Below are 14,255 nucleotides of genomic sequence, written 5' to 3' on the forward strand. Positions count from 1 at the left end.
GTTGGATTGCGGGCGTATTTCTGCCACCTGGAAACAAGTGGGTTTGTAGAAGAGCCACAGTGCAGGGAGGGAGGGGGCTCTTGGGGGGCGGAGCTGGAGCCGGTGTAGCTGGCTGTGGCCGAGGGACAGGGGCCAGCGCTGTTTGGTATTCCAGGCAGGCGGTGCATGCTGCTCAACTTGCTTCTACAGGACTCCTGGGAGCGCGCATCAAACAGAAGGCCACAGACTCTGCAGAAAAGTTTGCAGATTCTAAGAAAATGAACTGCTGTGCAGTCCACTGTTGCGGTGGGGGAGGCTGAGTGAGCTCCCGTTTAGACACACCGATGTGAATTTCTACTTTGTGCAGGCAGAGAAGCTGTGCACACCAGCAGGCTGCCCTTGACCTGTCTGGGACAGCTCCTTTAGGGCCATCTATTTTTTGCATGAGACCTGGACAGCCCAGCCATCTGGGCATCTCCCTCCTACCTCCACACCCAGTTCCTGAGGGGCTTCTGAAAGCTCATTTAGGGCACCAGTCACCTTGCTGTTTGTTGCTTTGTAGGTCAAAAAAAAACAGTTGTGTATCAGCAATTTCTTATCATTTAGCCAAATTGAAAAGCTTCAGGGCAATCTGGCCCCTGTTGTCAGGATTAGACAATAAGGACGGTAAAAAAATCAGTAGTAGATTTTCTCTTGCCCCAAAAATACAATCTATTACTTTCTAAATCATTCTAAATTCTAGCATTTTGTGTGCATCTCAAGTCTTCACCTTCCAAATGATGCACCTGCTAGCAAACACGCCCTCAAAGTTACAAGGCACACTGGCTTTCCCTTGGACTCTGTATACTTTTTCTTCTGCTCCTCGAGGTAGAAACTAGATCCATTCTAATGCCCACTAGAGAAGAGATATTCCAAAAGTACCTTTGATTGGATTCCAAGGATCTTTTAACTGCTTTGATCACTGGCAGAAGAAACTACACATGTTTTCATTACTTGTACAGCCTTTTCACTAGGAGTTTTGGCGACTTTTGGAAAACCCTTTAGGGTCTGCTTGCCTACCGTTATCTATGTAGACCTGACATGTATGAACTATTAACATGTTTTGAATTGGGCAAATAGCAAACCATCACTGTCTAAGGCACCTGCTCTCTCCTTTCTCCTCCCTGGGTCTTATTTCTGCTGCCTTAAGATGGTGCTGGTGAGGGGTTTCTAACCCCTCAATTGAAACATTGACTTATTTAGCCATGCTCAGAGTCACAAGATAGATATCCGCCTGCATTTTTCTATCTATGGCTTCAACCTCGTGTATGTCAGCCTCTCCTCCCTTCTTTTCGTCCCTTTTATTGCTGTGCTCTCACTGCATGTTCTCCTTTCTTGAACAGAGTGATGCTTTTGCTGATTTTAATAATCCTTCCTATATCAGCCTTTTCCCCTTCCAAAGCAGCTCACTCTCTTCCTTCTTTGTTACTTGTTTTTGTTTCTTTTAGTGGTTGCAGGAAACAGGAGCTTGTGCAGAAATTCTCGACCCCCAGATGGCAACAGAGGCACACCATGAAAAGTAAGGCCAGATTTTGGCTGGGCCCATACCAAATAATGAAATGGCTTCACTCCTAATATCCTTTTGTTGTGAATCTCAAGACGCAGGAAGGGCTGGTCTGATTAATGATAATTAATGTATCAGGTGAGGTGAAGCTCACTCTACTGGGTTCCCGTTTGCAGGAAGGAGGCAGGTAAGCCACCGGACTTTAGCACTCAAACACCTGGCTTTGTGAGATAGTGAAAACAAGCACTTGCCTCTGCGTGAAGGTGTAGCCAATTATAACTGGGACTACTCGGTAGAGGCAACACCCAGAAAGTAAGATATGCAGTTGGCAGCCCAGAGATAGAGCAAAGGAGAGATTTTTAATAAACTGCTCTAATCAGTACCTTTTTTTCCCTCTCCTTTCAGCAGGATGAAATCTTCTAGAAAACCCTGTAGTTAGGGATAGTTGGGAAACCAAATCCTTGACACTTGCAATCATCCCAGTAAGATCAGAATAAGTGGAATGTGTTAAAATGGGAACCCCCAGCATAATGTCTGGCCAGGGCAGGGGACTTATTCATATCATTCAAATGGGGAGAGGGATGGATGGTGTCTAATTGCCCTTTGAGTTCTGAAATATGATCTGGTGGCCCAGGAAGTAGAAGCCTAGCCCAAATTGACACAAGTTTGTCAAGAAGGAAAGAGTTGCCTAGAAACAAGGAGGCAAGGTAGTAGGAAGAATTTACCAATGGGAGTTAATCACACATGCAAAATGAACTTGATTTGGGCTTGACTTCCAGAGTAGTGACTTTCGAACTTTAAAGAGGAGCACAAATTAACTGGGGATCTTGCAAAAAAGCAGACTCTGAATCGGAAGACCTGGGATGGAGCCCTTCATTTCTAACCAACTCCTAGGTGATGCCAATGCTGACAGTCTGTGGACCATGGTCTGGAGTAGCAAGGTTCTAGAGCAGTGCAACCCAATGGAACTTACTGCAATGATGGACATATTCTATACCTATGCTGTCCAAGAGGGTGGCTATCAGGCACATGTGGCTACTGAACACTTGAAAGGTGGCTAGTGTGATTGAGGAGCTGAATTTTAGTTTCATTTAAATTTGACTAATTTAAATTGAAACAGGCAGATGTGGTTAGTGACTCCTGAATTGGAAAGCACAGGTCTCAGAGCAGTGGTTCTCAAACATAGGCGCACATTGGAATCACTTCCAAGGCTTGTTAAAACACAGACTGCAAGGTCCCACCCCCAGAAGAGCTGATGCCAATCCTGCTGGCCTAGGACCACCCTTGAGAATCTCTGCTCTAGAACGCGTACCATCCCAGCTGTGGTAAGCTTCAAGGTCAGCATGAGAGTCTTTCATCTTTTCTCCAGGCAGTGAGCCTCAATATCACCTTAAGTGCCAGCACAACCCGCCAGGTCCAGATGAGGTCTGAGCTTTCTCCTTGCAGGCCTTATGCATGGGCACGGTGGATGGTGATTCAAATGGCTGGCATTGGAAAGCTCCAGGAGGGCCCACTTTTAAACAATATATTTCTCACTGATTCCCAAGAAGTCACAGAACATACTAGTTACAAGCACTTGCTATACAGCCAGATTAACTAAGTCCAAGCCCAATTATGCTCATTACAAGTCATGTGACTTTGGGCAAGTCACCTAAACTTAGTGCCTCGGTTTTCTCATCTGTAAAATTGGAATAATTAATAATAATAATAATAATAATATCATCTACCTCATAGAGACCTAGTGAGGATTAGGTGTTTAAAACAGCTGCACAGTGGAAGTGCTCAATATATGCGTTAGTTATTATTACCCACAATCCCAGTGTCTACAAACTGTTCACTTTGGCTATGCGTTTTGCTCACCCTGCAGGTTCTCTTCAAAAGGCAGATGTTCCTGGGAGTCATGTCTCACCTACTCTACTATTTTGCTGTGGGCTCAGGAGGCCTCTAAGGTCCAGTGGGGGCCTCCCTCTAGGGTGTCCAAGGGCAGAAGGAAGGTAATGCAGCAGGAGGGCACTTCACTTCCTGAAGTGCAAGTGAGAGCTGCCATTGGGCACTGGGCCATGCACTTCTATACATCCAGAATGAGGACTCAACTTCAACAAGCCCAGGTCTGCAGCCGTCCTCTAGGCAGCTGTCTGCAGGGCCAGTGGGGCAGGAAAGGATAGCATTTTCTGAGCCTTCTTAGGAAAAGTCATTTGTTGGGGATGAGGCAATGCTAATACACACCCACCTCCCTCCGTCTGCTCCCACATCTGTTCCTACAATGAGCCATCAGCACTTTCCCAGGCTGAGCTAGCCCCAGACCCTGTTTCTCATTTCCATGTGGCCATAGCAGAGACAGCAGTACACCCCAGAATTTTCTGCCAGGTATCACATCCTGCAGTACCAGTGTGCCTTCTCATAACCTCTTCTCTGTGGTTCTGCTAAAGATACTACTGTAGAATTTGGCACCACGGCTGAAACCTCCTTTTCCCCAAGAAAGGTGTACATATTTTAAAACATTCTTTCATCTTAGCCATCATTTAGGAAGTCTTAAAATAAAATTTTGAGAAAAGTCACCAGATGTCAATTTTATTGCCAAAAATTTGGTAAACAAGGTAATCCCTCCTTCCCCAACCCCAGGTTACAGCACATTACTGGGGTGGGGGAGCATTATTCCAGAGTCCCTTCCTTTGGATTGGTTGGGGGAATTGCTGCACAGCAGGGGATCCAGACAAGCACAAAGGGCTACCATCAAAGCCTGGTGTCCACCAGGACCAGCTGGCTGACATTCAACCTACCTCATTCCTCATTCCTTCCTTTTCTGCCCAAGTTCAGAATAACAATATCCATGAATTGAGTGCTATTTCCCAGGGGGGGTTGTGCTGCTTTCCAAGCATTAACTCATTTAACAACTCCCTACCATGTAGGATCTGTTGCCCTCCTTTCATAGATGACAAGAAGGGCCCGTGGAATAGTAGGTAATAGTCTGAATAAATCAAGACACTTGCTTCTTTGCCAAACTCTTTGCCTTGAAGGTATGACTGCCACATGGACTGGATGTTCAGAACTTTATAGATATTAGTCATTCCATCATGCTGAGATGTTCCGAATGTCAACATTTTGGCATCCAAATTCCATTTCCCAGCCAGTCTGTCACACTAAGTAGGGGAAAGGAGAAGCATAGTGGCAGTATGAAATCCCTTGTCACCCACATGGCTCATTGCTGGGTTTGTGAAATATGGACACTAGGCTAACGGGCCAGAGCCTGAAGCAGCTCTGGAGCTGGAGGTAGGTGGAATCAATGGACCCATCCCAAGGGGCAGCTCAGGTTCCCCAGAGCTTACCCTTCCCTGGAGGAATACAACTGCAATTTCCCTCCCTCTGAAAGAACACTGATGCTGGAATTGGTAGGTGTGTGTGTGTGTGTATGTGTGTGCTTACACATATATTCAAACACAGGAGTAGATGTGGATTTACTGTCTTCTTGACAGTCTTATGAACTGTGCAAGTTTCTGACACAAAAACATGCCACCAATACTGTACTAGTGGAGAGGAAGAAAGGCATGAACACTTCAAAATGGAAGCTAATTTAAAAATCACTTTGGACTAAGTCTACACTCATGTGGGACATGACAACATTTGATAAATTAGGAAGTAACAACAGTGCAAACAACGATCACCCTGTTCCTCAAATGGAAAACACCCTCCCCTTCTATATCCTAACATCTGCTACAAAGTCCACTCTCTGTCCCCACCCTGACTTATGGGAAGCCAAAACAGCACCAGGGCCCACCCAGTCTGACGGGACATGTGAAGGGATGGTTGGGGCTGGGAGGAGATGCATATAGAGAAAGCACCAGAGCTCCACGGTATAGCATACTTAGGTGAGCAGACCAGGTGTTCTTCTATACAGTTATGTAATCAAAGCATGTGATTGATCATAATACAGCAAAACTGTGCTGCATCAGATGGCCGAAGCCAAATGTATCACATACAAGGCCTAAGCAACATTCTAGAACTGAAAGTTATCTACTTGGTCCCTGAAAGCCGCTTTCCAGGTCATGTCAAGAAATGCCAGGTTTCCTTGTATTCATCTGCCAAATGCTTCCCTGGGACACGCAGGGTGGAGATGGCAGTCATATGGTAGAGAAAAGGCAAATCTACATGATAACCTACGGGGCAACCTCAATCACCTGGAAGTCTTAAGAATATTTGCTTCACTAACCTTCCTCATCAATGTAGTATTGATCAGAAATCTTTTTGTCGGAACTTTTAAACTGGAAATGCTTCTGAAATGTTAAGTTCTTGTCTCAGCACAAGAACAGTTGGATGATGAAACTAGTACCCTGTTTTAGTGATCTGGGACTCTGCATGGCCTGAGGCTCATTCTCTAGGTTGATGATCATTTTTTTTTTTTTGATGATCATTATGCTGTTTTTGTTAATGTCGTGACGAATAACATTCTTGAAGGTGATTAAGATCACTCTCTCTCTTTTACTGTAATTTAAAGCTGATTAAGTACATGACCTTATGAATTTGACCTGATTAATCATGGCTCCTGGTTAACCAAGGGAAAAAGAACAACAGAGACTGTATGATAGCTGGTTGGCAGATGGTGTGTCCCCAGGAAACGGAAAAAGGCTTGAAGTTTGTGCCTGAAGGACCATCAGGCCTGCCTGTGGATGGATACCAGGGTGGGAAGGTAGTTAAGCCCAGTGGGGACATACAGATATCTGCTCATGACAATGAAGCATAAGTGGTTCCCAGGGTCAGTGATCAGAGTTTGTCTTCTCAGCATCAAAAGCAGTGCCTGGCACACAGCAGATGTTCAATACAAATTTGTCAAATGAATGGAGGCCTACCCATCCCATCTATTCTTCACAGATTTCCTCAGATCACCTCATTTGTCCACAATCTGTCCACTCTCTACCTTACCCTTCCCTCCATCTAGAATTTACGTGCCTACTGTGAGGTGCTAAACCATGAGCTATAAGGGATTTGAGAGTAAACAATATATAACCCTTTATGCAAAGTCAGGCACCCCTCCGTTTCATTGGACTTTTTAAAGGAGAAGAAATGATAACTGGTGGACTTTACAGAGTAGCCTGCACACAAACTGCATGCTGGTATGCCTTCATTACTCCATCCACTCTTCACCTTTGGCAAATCCCTTGATGATTCAGTCCGGGTGCTTCTGAAGGGAAACGTCCACCTTCCTGTCCAGGTGTGGTGTAGGCATGGGTCATTACCTGAGCGGGATGCTGGGTGCAGGGCTACCTCTACTGAGGACTTCATTTGAAACAGTTTCATCCTGCTTGTTTCCTTGGTAATGAATCAAATAAAAGCTTCTTCCAACCCTTCCCACTCTTCCTTACTTCACTTCATGTTCTCTCTTTTTGGAGCCAGGGGATGCTCCAAGAGGGCAAATGGGAAGTTCTGAGGCCACTTCAGTGCTGCAATTTCCTGGATGGTAAGAAAAGTTCCAGCAAGGTGCTCTAAGGCCAATTCTGGGCCCATGTTAGAATGCTTATAGCAGAAGTACGCCTCTCTCCACCTACCATCCCCACTGCCCCCAACCCTTTTATTGTCCCTTGCTGTTCAGAATAAGAACCACTTCTCTCTGGTATCACTTCAAAGAGAAGAATACAAAGGAAAGGCCTAACAAAGGATTCTGGAAATTGCACCTCCTCAAAGGGCAACGTGGCCATTTATCCTAGGATATAGAGTTAGGTCTCTATTCTAGAGGATGGTCTGAAATTTAGAACCATTCTTTATGATTACTAGGTTTGACTTCTGTTTTTGCTTTAATTTTACTTAGCTATATGGATTTCTTCTCTTTTCTTTTTTTAGAATCCAAAATCTTTTCCTTTACAAACTGCGTTCTGATATGTTTGCACTTAATGCTTTTCTCTAAGTGCAAACCTCTAATTTGGTGACATTCAGACTCAGACCTGGGCCTTTGCATCACATGTGATGCTATGATCTGCAATATGTTTTTTTCCCCCTTGGAGGACTCTTTTTTTTTTTTTTTAACTTTTATTTAAGTCCAATTAGCTGCAATGTGCTTTTTGAGACCATTGCTTTCTGCACTAGATCAAGACAGTACATTACTACTCTCTGGGCATAGTACAGTCACATGATCCTTTCTGTTTATGGCAATTGCACCTGCAGTTCTAAAGTCATAGAACTGAGAAACCATTCTGATTCTGATTCATCTTCACAATGTAGAGGAGGGCCAAAGTCACCATCCCCATTCCACAGGTGGGGAAACCAAAGCACAGAGAGGTGATCTACCCAAAGTCATTCAGTAAGTCAGAAAAAAAAAAACTGAACAAAGGGCAAGGTAAGATCACCTGTGTGCCTTTCAGTGCCTTATCCAGAAAACCTGATTGTGGGACGCCTGGGTGGCTCAGCGGTTAAGGGTCTGCCTTCCGCGCAGGGTGTGATCCTGGAGTCTTGGGATCAAGTCCCACATCGGGCTCCCTGCATGGAGCCTGCTTCTCCCTCTGCCTATGTCTCTGCCTCTCTCTGTGTGTGTCTCTCATGAATAAATAAATAAAATCTTAAAAAAAAAACTCAGAAAAAAAAAAGAAAACCTGATTGCATCCTTCTCAAATGAATGCATGTACTTTGAAGAAAGTAGTTTTAGGTGTTTTCTATTAAGGTCTCAAAAGTTCTCTAGGAAACCAGGAGCCACTAAGTAAGAACCAGTAAGTCCCAAATTAACCTTTTAGTTAGATGCCCCTGACTCAGACAATACCAATTATTTCAGCTAGCTCACTGATTACCGGGATACCAACAAGAAGAAAATTAGAGGGAAAAATTCACCCATTCAAGAAATGAATCTTGGCACAGCTCCTTTGTAACACCTAAGTATTGGTCCCTTCTACACAATGCTTTTGTACCTGCTGGCATGCAATTGGGGAAGAGGGTACAGATGGGAGTGTGTATATGTGTGTGTGTGTAATACCAGACATTTTGGGGACAATTCTGCCCCGAAGAATACACATGAAACATGTCTAATACAGTAGTTCTCTACCCTGATTCTTTTTTTATTTTATTTTTTGGTAACTTTTATTTCCTGCTCCTGATTTAATGTAAAATGTAATGTTTTCTGTGATGAAGGCGGAGTCAGTGGGTGGATATGGCTGGGGGCTGATTTAGGCTTCATGGGAAGGAAGTATTAAAGTTGCCTGAGGACAACTGGCCTGGTCTTGCGAGTACTCCACCCCCCCGCCCCAGAAGCTAAATGATCATCTGGTGTGACGCACTGCCCCTTCCAACGCCAGGAATCCATATTCCCAAAAACAAACTAGGCCAACAGCAGCCTTCCTGCCTCCCAACTCCAAGTCAAGAAAGGCACAAATAAGACCAACAAATAATACTGAGGCGGTGCTTTGGATCCAGAAGACCTTGAGGTACCAGAAGAGTACTGATGGCCCCATTTGGCCAGTAGGAAAAGTGAGGCAATGGAGAGACAGATTCAACACTTTTGGCAAAGGTGAGAGGGAACCAGGAACTTAAGGGGGACATTCTTTTTTCCTCATGGGGGCGGCGATGGGGGGGGGCCAGAGGGTGGAGGAGGGGAAGATATACTACCAACAGTAGCGACCACAACTCACAACAGCAAAGTGGCAATGCTTGCCATCACAGGAAATTACCCTCAGAGCAGCCAGGATGGATCCTTCACAACGGGAATCCTAGCTCCAGGCTCACTGGGCCCACCACCCTTGGGACTGCATCCAGGGCTGGAGATTTAGGCAGGATTGGCCTGGGCAGGCACATAAGGTAGCTCTGCTTCTTAAGGCATGGCTGCTGTCTTTCGAGGAGTGGGCTCCACACTGGGAGGTGGGCATCAGACACTGCCTCCCCTGAAGCTACCCTGCAAGAAAGCAGAATCGGGCGGAACACTGCTGCCTAGGGAACTCCTCTCCCCCAGGGGCTAGGGGCTTCCACTAAAGCGAACAGCATCAGTAAACCAGCCGATTTCTTGTGTCACTTGGGAGAATAAGGAGAGAGAGGGGAAAAAGACACAAATTGATCATTATTTGCAGGATGATTGTCTAACTGGAAAGCCTAGGGGAATCAACCAAAAAATTATCATAACTAAGCCCAGAATTTGCTCAAGTGGCAGATTAAACTTCAAGCATACAAAAATCAATCGCTTTTGGGGTCACTTGGTGTGGCCTAACACCTTGGAACAGCTGTGCTTTTCTGCGAGGCCGCCAAGTTTTGTGCAACTTGCCATTATTTAAAAGGATGGAGGTGAGCCAAGGAGACACCGCCTCAGCTGCAGTAACCAATGTCACCCCAGACACCAATAGGCGACAGGTGCCTGGGCTGACTGCTGCCCAAGGGAGCCGCCACCTCTGCACCTTCTCCTACAGGGGTCCTCCCCCAGTCCCGACTCAGCTGCCCTCTCCCAGCTCTTTTTCTATTCCAACCCTTGGTGAGGGCCGCTGCGGGAGCCACGGAGGATGGATGTGGTCAGCGATTGTGCTATGTCATTTCCAAATGAAGTGAGTTTTTAAAAAGGCGGTGAGCTGGCAGGTCTCAAATCTGTCCCCACGTTGCCTCATTGGTAGGGAGCCTGGCGAGGCCGCGGGGCTGGGCCTCCACTAGAGACTTCCACAGTCTGGTCAAAAAGGCCAAGGGAGGCCCCGAAGGGCTGAGGGTGGCAGCCTGGCCAGCTCTGGGCGGCGGTCATTTGCGGTCGAGGCTGGCGTGCAGCTGGGCATCCCGCACCATGCGGTCGAAGGAGCGCGTGTTGGTCTCCTCGCGGACCTTCTCGCGCACGTGGAAGGAGGCCCGGGCGGTGGAGCGGGCGCTCTCCAGCGCGCTCCGTCGCTCCCGGGACAGCTGCTCGCTGCGCTCCAGCTTGCGCCCGATGGCCTGCAGCAGCTCCCGCCGGCGGCAGTCTTCGTCCCTCTCCACCTTCTCCTTATTGGCGCGCTGGGCCCGTTCCTTCTCCAGCCTGCTCTGGCCCACGCGCCGCGCCTTCTGCTGCACGGCTTCCTCGGCAGCCTGCATGGCGTGCTGCAGCCGCCGCTCCCCCGCCCGGGCCAGCGCCTCCAGGTGCGCCTGGTGTTCGCGCTCTTTGCGCTCGGCCACCTCCTTGGCCCGCCGGCCCTGCAGCTCCTCCCGCCGGGCCCGCTCCCGCAGCTCGCGGGCGCGCTGCTCCACCAACTGCTCGTAGTTCTCCTGCGCGCGGCCCAAGCTGGCCTCCAGGGAGCTCCGCAAGCCCTCGCGCTCCGCGCGCTCCTGCCGAGCCCGGCCTTGCAGCAGAGCCTCGTGGCGCGCCCGCTCCGCCCGGCTCAGCTCCCGCTTCTCCCGCTGCAGCTGGCCCTCCTGCCGCTGCTTGGTGCGGGCCGCGCGCTGGGCGCGCTCCCTGCGGGCCAGCTCGGCGCGCTCGCGCCCCTCCTGCAGGCCCTCCTCCCGCTGCTTCAGGTTCTGCTCCTGCTGCAGCTTGCGCAGCCGATCCTCCCGGGCCGCGCGCTCCACGCGTTCCCGCCGCAGCAGGCCCTGGCGTTCGGCCAGCTCCCGCCGCCTCTCCTCGCTGCGCTCGCACTGCCGCTGTCGCCGCCGCGCCTCTTCGCGCTCCTCGCGGCCCCGGCGGCCGCGCCGCTCCTCCACCTGCGCGGCCCAGGCCCGGCGGCCCTGCTCCAGCGCGCGCTGCTTCTCGCGCTCCTCGCGCTCCCGCCGCTGCTCCGCCCGCAGGCGCTGCTGCTCCCACTGGCCGTGGGCGGCGGCGCGCTGCTCGAGCAGCAGGCGCTCCTCCTGGTGGCGCGCCAGCATCAGCGCCGCGATCTTTCGGTCGCGGTCGGGCACCCCACGCAGGCCTCGCTCGGCGCGCACTTGGCGCACGATGCGCTCCACGTGCTGCGCGGTCTGCGGAGAGTGGCTCAGGTCACCCAGGCTGAAGCTGCGGCCCGTGAGCGGCACCAGGGCCAGGGCGGACGGGCGGCCCAGCGGGTTGGGGGCGGAGGACGCGGAGCCCGCAGGGCAGCTGTTCCTGGCCAAGGCCCGCGGAGGCCAGCGCAGCTCCCGCAGGCTCTCCCCGCTGTAGGACGAGGACGACGCGCCGGACTCGGAGCTGAGGGCGCCCTCGCGCCGGCGGGACAGCGAGTCCAGCGAGTGGCTCTTCCTGCCGGCCCGGGAAGCCGCGGGCGGAGGTTGCGTCCGGGCGGGGGACGGGCTGGAGGATGCCTTGCGGGTGGCACGCGGCGCGGGCGAGGCCGGGAGGCTGGCGCTGCTGCTGCTGCTGCTGCCGCCCGCGCTGGGGACCGAGGCGGCGGCGGCCGCGGCGCCCAGCGGCGTGAAGAGGCGCCGCTTCTCCTCGCGCACGATGCGCTCGCGCTCGGCCCGGCACTGCTGCAGCTTGGCGCGCCGCTCCGCCTCGTAGGCCTCGTACAGGCCGGTGGCCACTCGCATGGAGCGGCCCGGGGCCTCGCGCACCAGGTCCGCCAGGGCGCGCGGCAGCAGCTCCACCGGCTTGACGGCGCAGCGGGCGCAGGCCTCCAGCGAGCGGGGACTGGTCAGCACGTAGCGGCTGCCCTCGGCCTCCGGACAGTCGAAGTTGAAGAGGTCGAGGTGCAGCAGCGGAGACTGCTCCCGCCGCCCGCCTTCCTCCGCCGCGCTCGGGGCTTCAGCCTTGTGGGGCTGCGCCGCCGCCGCCGCCGTCGAGGCCGAGGCCGAGGCCGAAGAGGCGGCGGGCTGCTGGGCGCCCTGGGCGTCGGGGGGCGCGGACGCAGCGGCTCCATCGCCGCCCGAACCTTCAGGCTCGGCTCCCGCCTTTTCCTCTTCCGACACGGGGTCTACCATGGCTGGGCCCTGTCCTTTTGTGGAGTCCCTGAGGGAGACAAGGGGGGGACATCGAGGAATACATGAGAGCAGCCCCCCCCGCCCCATTCATATACCCCCCCTCCCAATTTAATCCGCTTTGGGATTAGACTCAGAGGTTCAGTGGAACGTAAATCATAATACTTTTGCCCTGAAAACCCAGGCGGGGGCGGGGGCGGGGGCGGGAGAGGGCGGGTACTGGTGGTGCAAAGAGGAAAGCCTCAACCTCCCCCGGCCGGTGTGCGGGGCAGGAGTCTGGGGCCCGGCTCCCCAGGGCGCCTGGCCCGCTGGATGCATCTCCTTCCTGCTGCAAGTTAAGATGAAAAGATCGCGGTGCAGGCAGTAGCCGGCCAGGGAGGCTGTGGAGGATTCCCGGGAGGATTAGTGTATTTGTTTGTAGCTTAGGCGGGGATGGGGGATGCAGCTTTGCAGGAACAAAAAAGGAAGAGGCCTGTTCATCCTCAAAGTGCATTGCTGTGAGGACCCCATTTGCCTAGGGAGGAAGTTTATTTGGGATTAGGCTCAAGGCCCTGTGATTTGTATGATAAATTTACATGATCTATAGTATATGATTTCCCCCCTGCCAAAGGAGACCGGGGCCTGGGGCTGATGGAAGGTCGGAGAGAAATGCCTCAATTACAAAAGGCCTCCCCGGAGAGGTGTTCGATTCTCGTTCTGTCTTTTGGGCAAGGCTTGCTGGAGCTGTGCTCGTGTCCTCCCACCCCCCCCCCCCCCGCATCCTCCCCATCCCCACCCCCGTCCTCGCTGTTTTCTGGGGATGGAGAAGGTGCCTGGGTCCTCTCAAATGCGCTCGGTTCCCTCCAAATCTGCAAGTGCTAAAGGCACCATCCACCCCAGTCTCGGCTCGGACACCTGCCCCCCTGGATGCCCTCCGAGTGCCCCTACGTATCCCAGCGAGGAGGGCTCCGGGGACCCAGCTAGCCCGGCCACGCCAGTGCCCGCCGCTCCCGGGTCGCCGGGCGGGTTCACTCACCGCACGTCCCGGGCTCGAGCCCCGCGCCGAGGGCTTTTGTTCGCAGCTCGCCGCTCTCCCTTGCGCGTCTTCAGTCCCCGCGCCCGCGGGGTCGGATCACCGCCGGCTGCAGCCGCGGTAGGAGCCCCAGCTGCCACCGCCGCCACCGCCAGCGTCTCTCCATGGGGCCTGCACACATCCCGGACGCTGCGTACCCGCGGGAGGAGGAGTGCGACAAGGTCTCCCTAAAATAACGCGGCTCTGTTCCCTTCCCTCACTGGTTCTTGAAAAAGGAAGCCGGTTTCCATCGCTGCTGCATCCCTCGCGGTCTCTCCAACCGTAAAGGCACCGCAGGTCTGGCGACGCCCCCGGCGCCTCCTGGTGGACGTTCCAGGGTGCTGGCTTGTTTGCTTAGTGGGCGAAGAAGAGAAATAAATACGTATTTGGTGGAGATGGAGATATATCCCTCTCTCTCTATATCTCATATATATATATATAAATATATATATATTTGGGGGAGGTGGATCTATATATATATTTAGTGAAGATGGATATATATGTTTTTGGTAGAAACGGATATATATATTTGGAGATGGATACACACACACACTTGATGGATATGTTCACTGAGAAAAAGCTATTCTATAAGTACCTTATCTGGGTAGAATGAAGGAATAGCTTGTCTTGTTTCTCAAGGGGGACTGAAACACATGAAACACATATAAACTTGATGGTAAATAATTGAATAGAAATATGGTTCCTAATCCAAACTATGACTTTATTTTTTTTGACTTTATTTTTTTTTTTAAAGAAAACTAAGAACATTAAGATAGGTTTGAGATAGGCAGAAAATGGGTGACTAATGATTCATGCAAATTTGGGGGACTTCCTGGCTCCAGATAATACACATTAGAACCAGTTAGTGCCATTTAAAGAATG

The 14,255-nt window shown here is 51.4% G+C and overlaps 1 protein-coding gene across 1 annotated transcript; it reads right to left on the reverse strand.

The window, feature by feature from the left end:
* Positions 1-4,077: 4,077 nt before the first annotated feature.
* CCDC177 (coiled-coil domain containing 177) lies at positions 4,078-13,468 on the reverse strand. Its single transcript, XM_025443446.3, has 2 exons — positions 13,338-13,468; positions 4,078-12,353 (listed from the first exon to the last, which is right to left on the reverse strand). Exon 2 carries the CDS (start codon positions 12,323-12,325, stop codon positions 10,208-10,210), a length of 2,118 nt encoding a protein of 705 aa, XP_025299231.3. The 5' UTR covers positions 12,326-12,353; positions 13,338-13,468; the 3' UTR covers positions 4,078-10,207.
* Positions 13,469-14,255: the final 787 nt, after the last annotated feature.

This window comes from Canis lupus, chromosome 8, assembly GCF_003254725.2.
Source record: "Canis lupus dingo isolate Sandy chromosome 8, ASM325472v2, whole genome shotgun sequence".
Classification (NCBI taxonomy): Eukaryota; Metazoa; Chordata; class Mammalia; order Carnivora; family Canidae; genus Canis; species Canis lupus.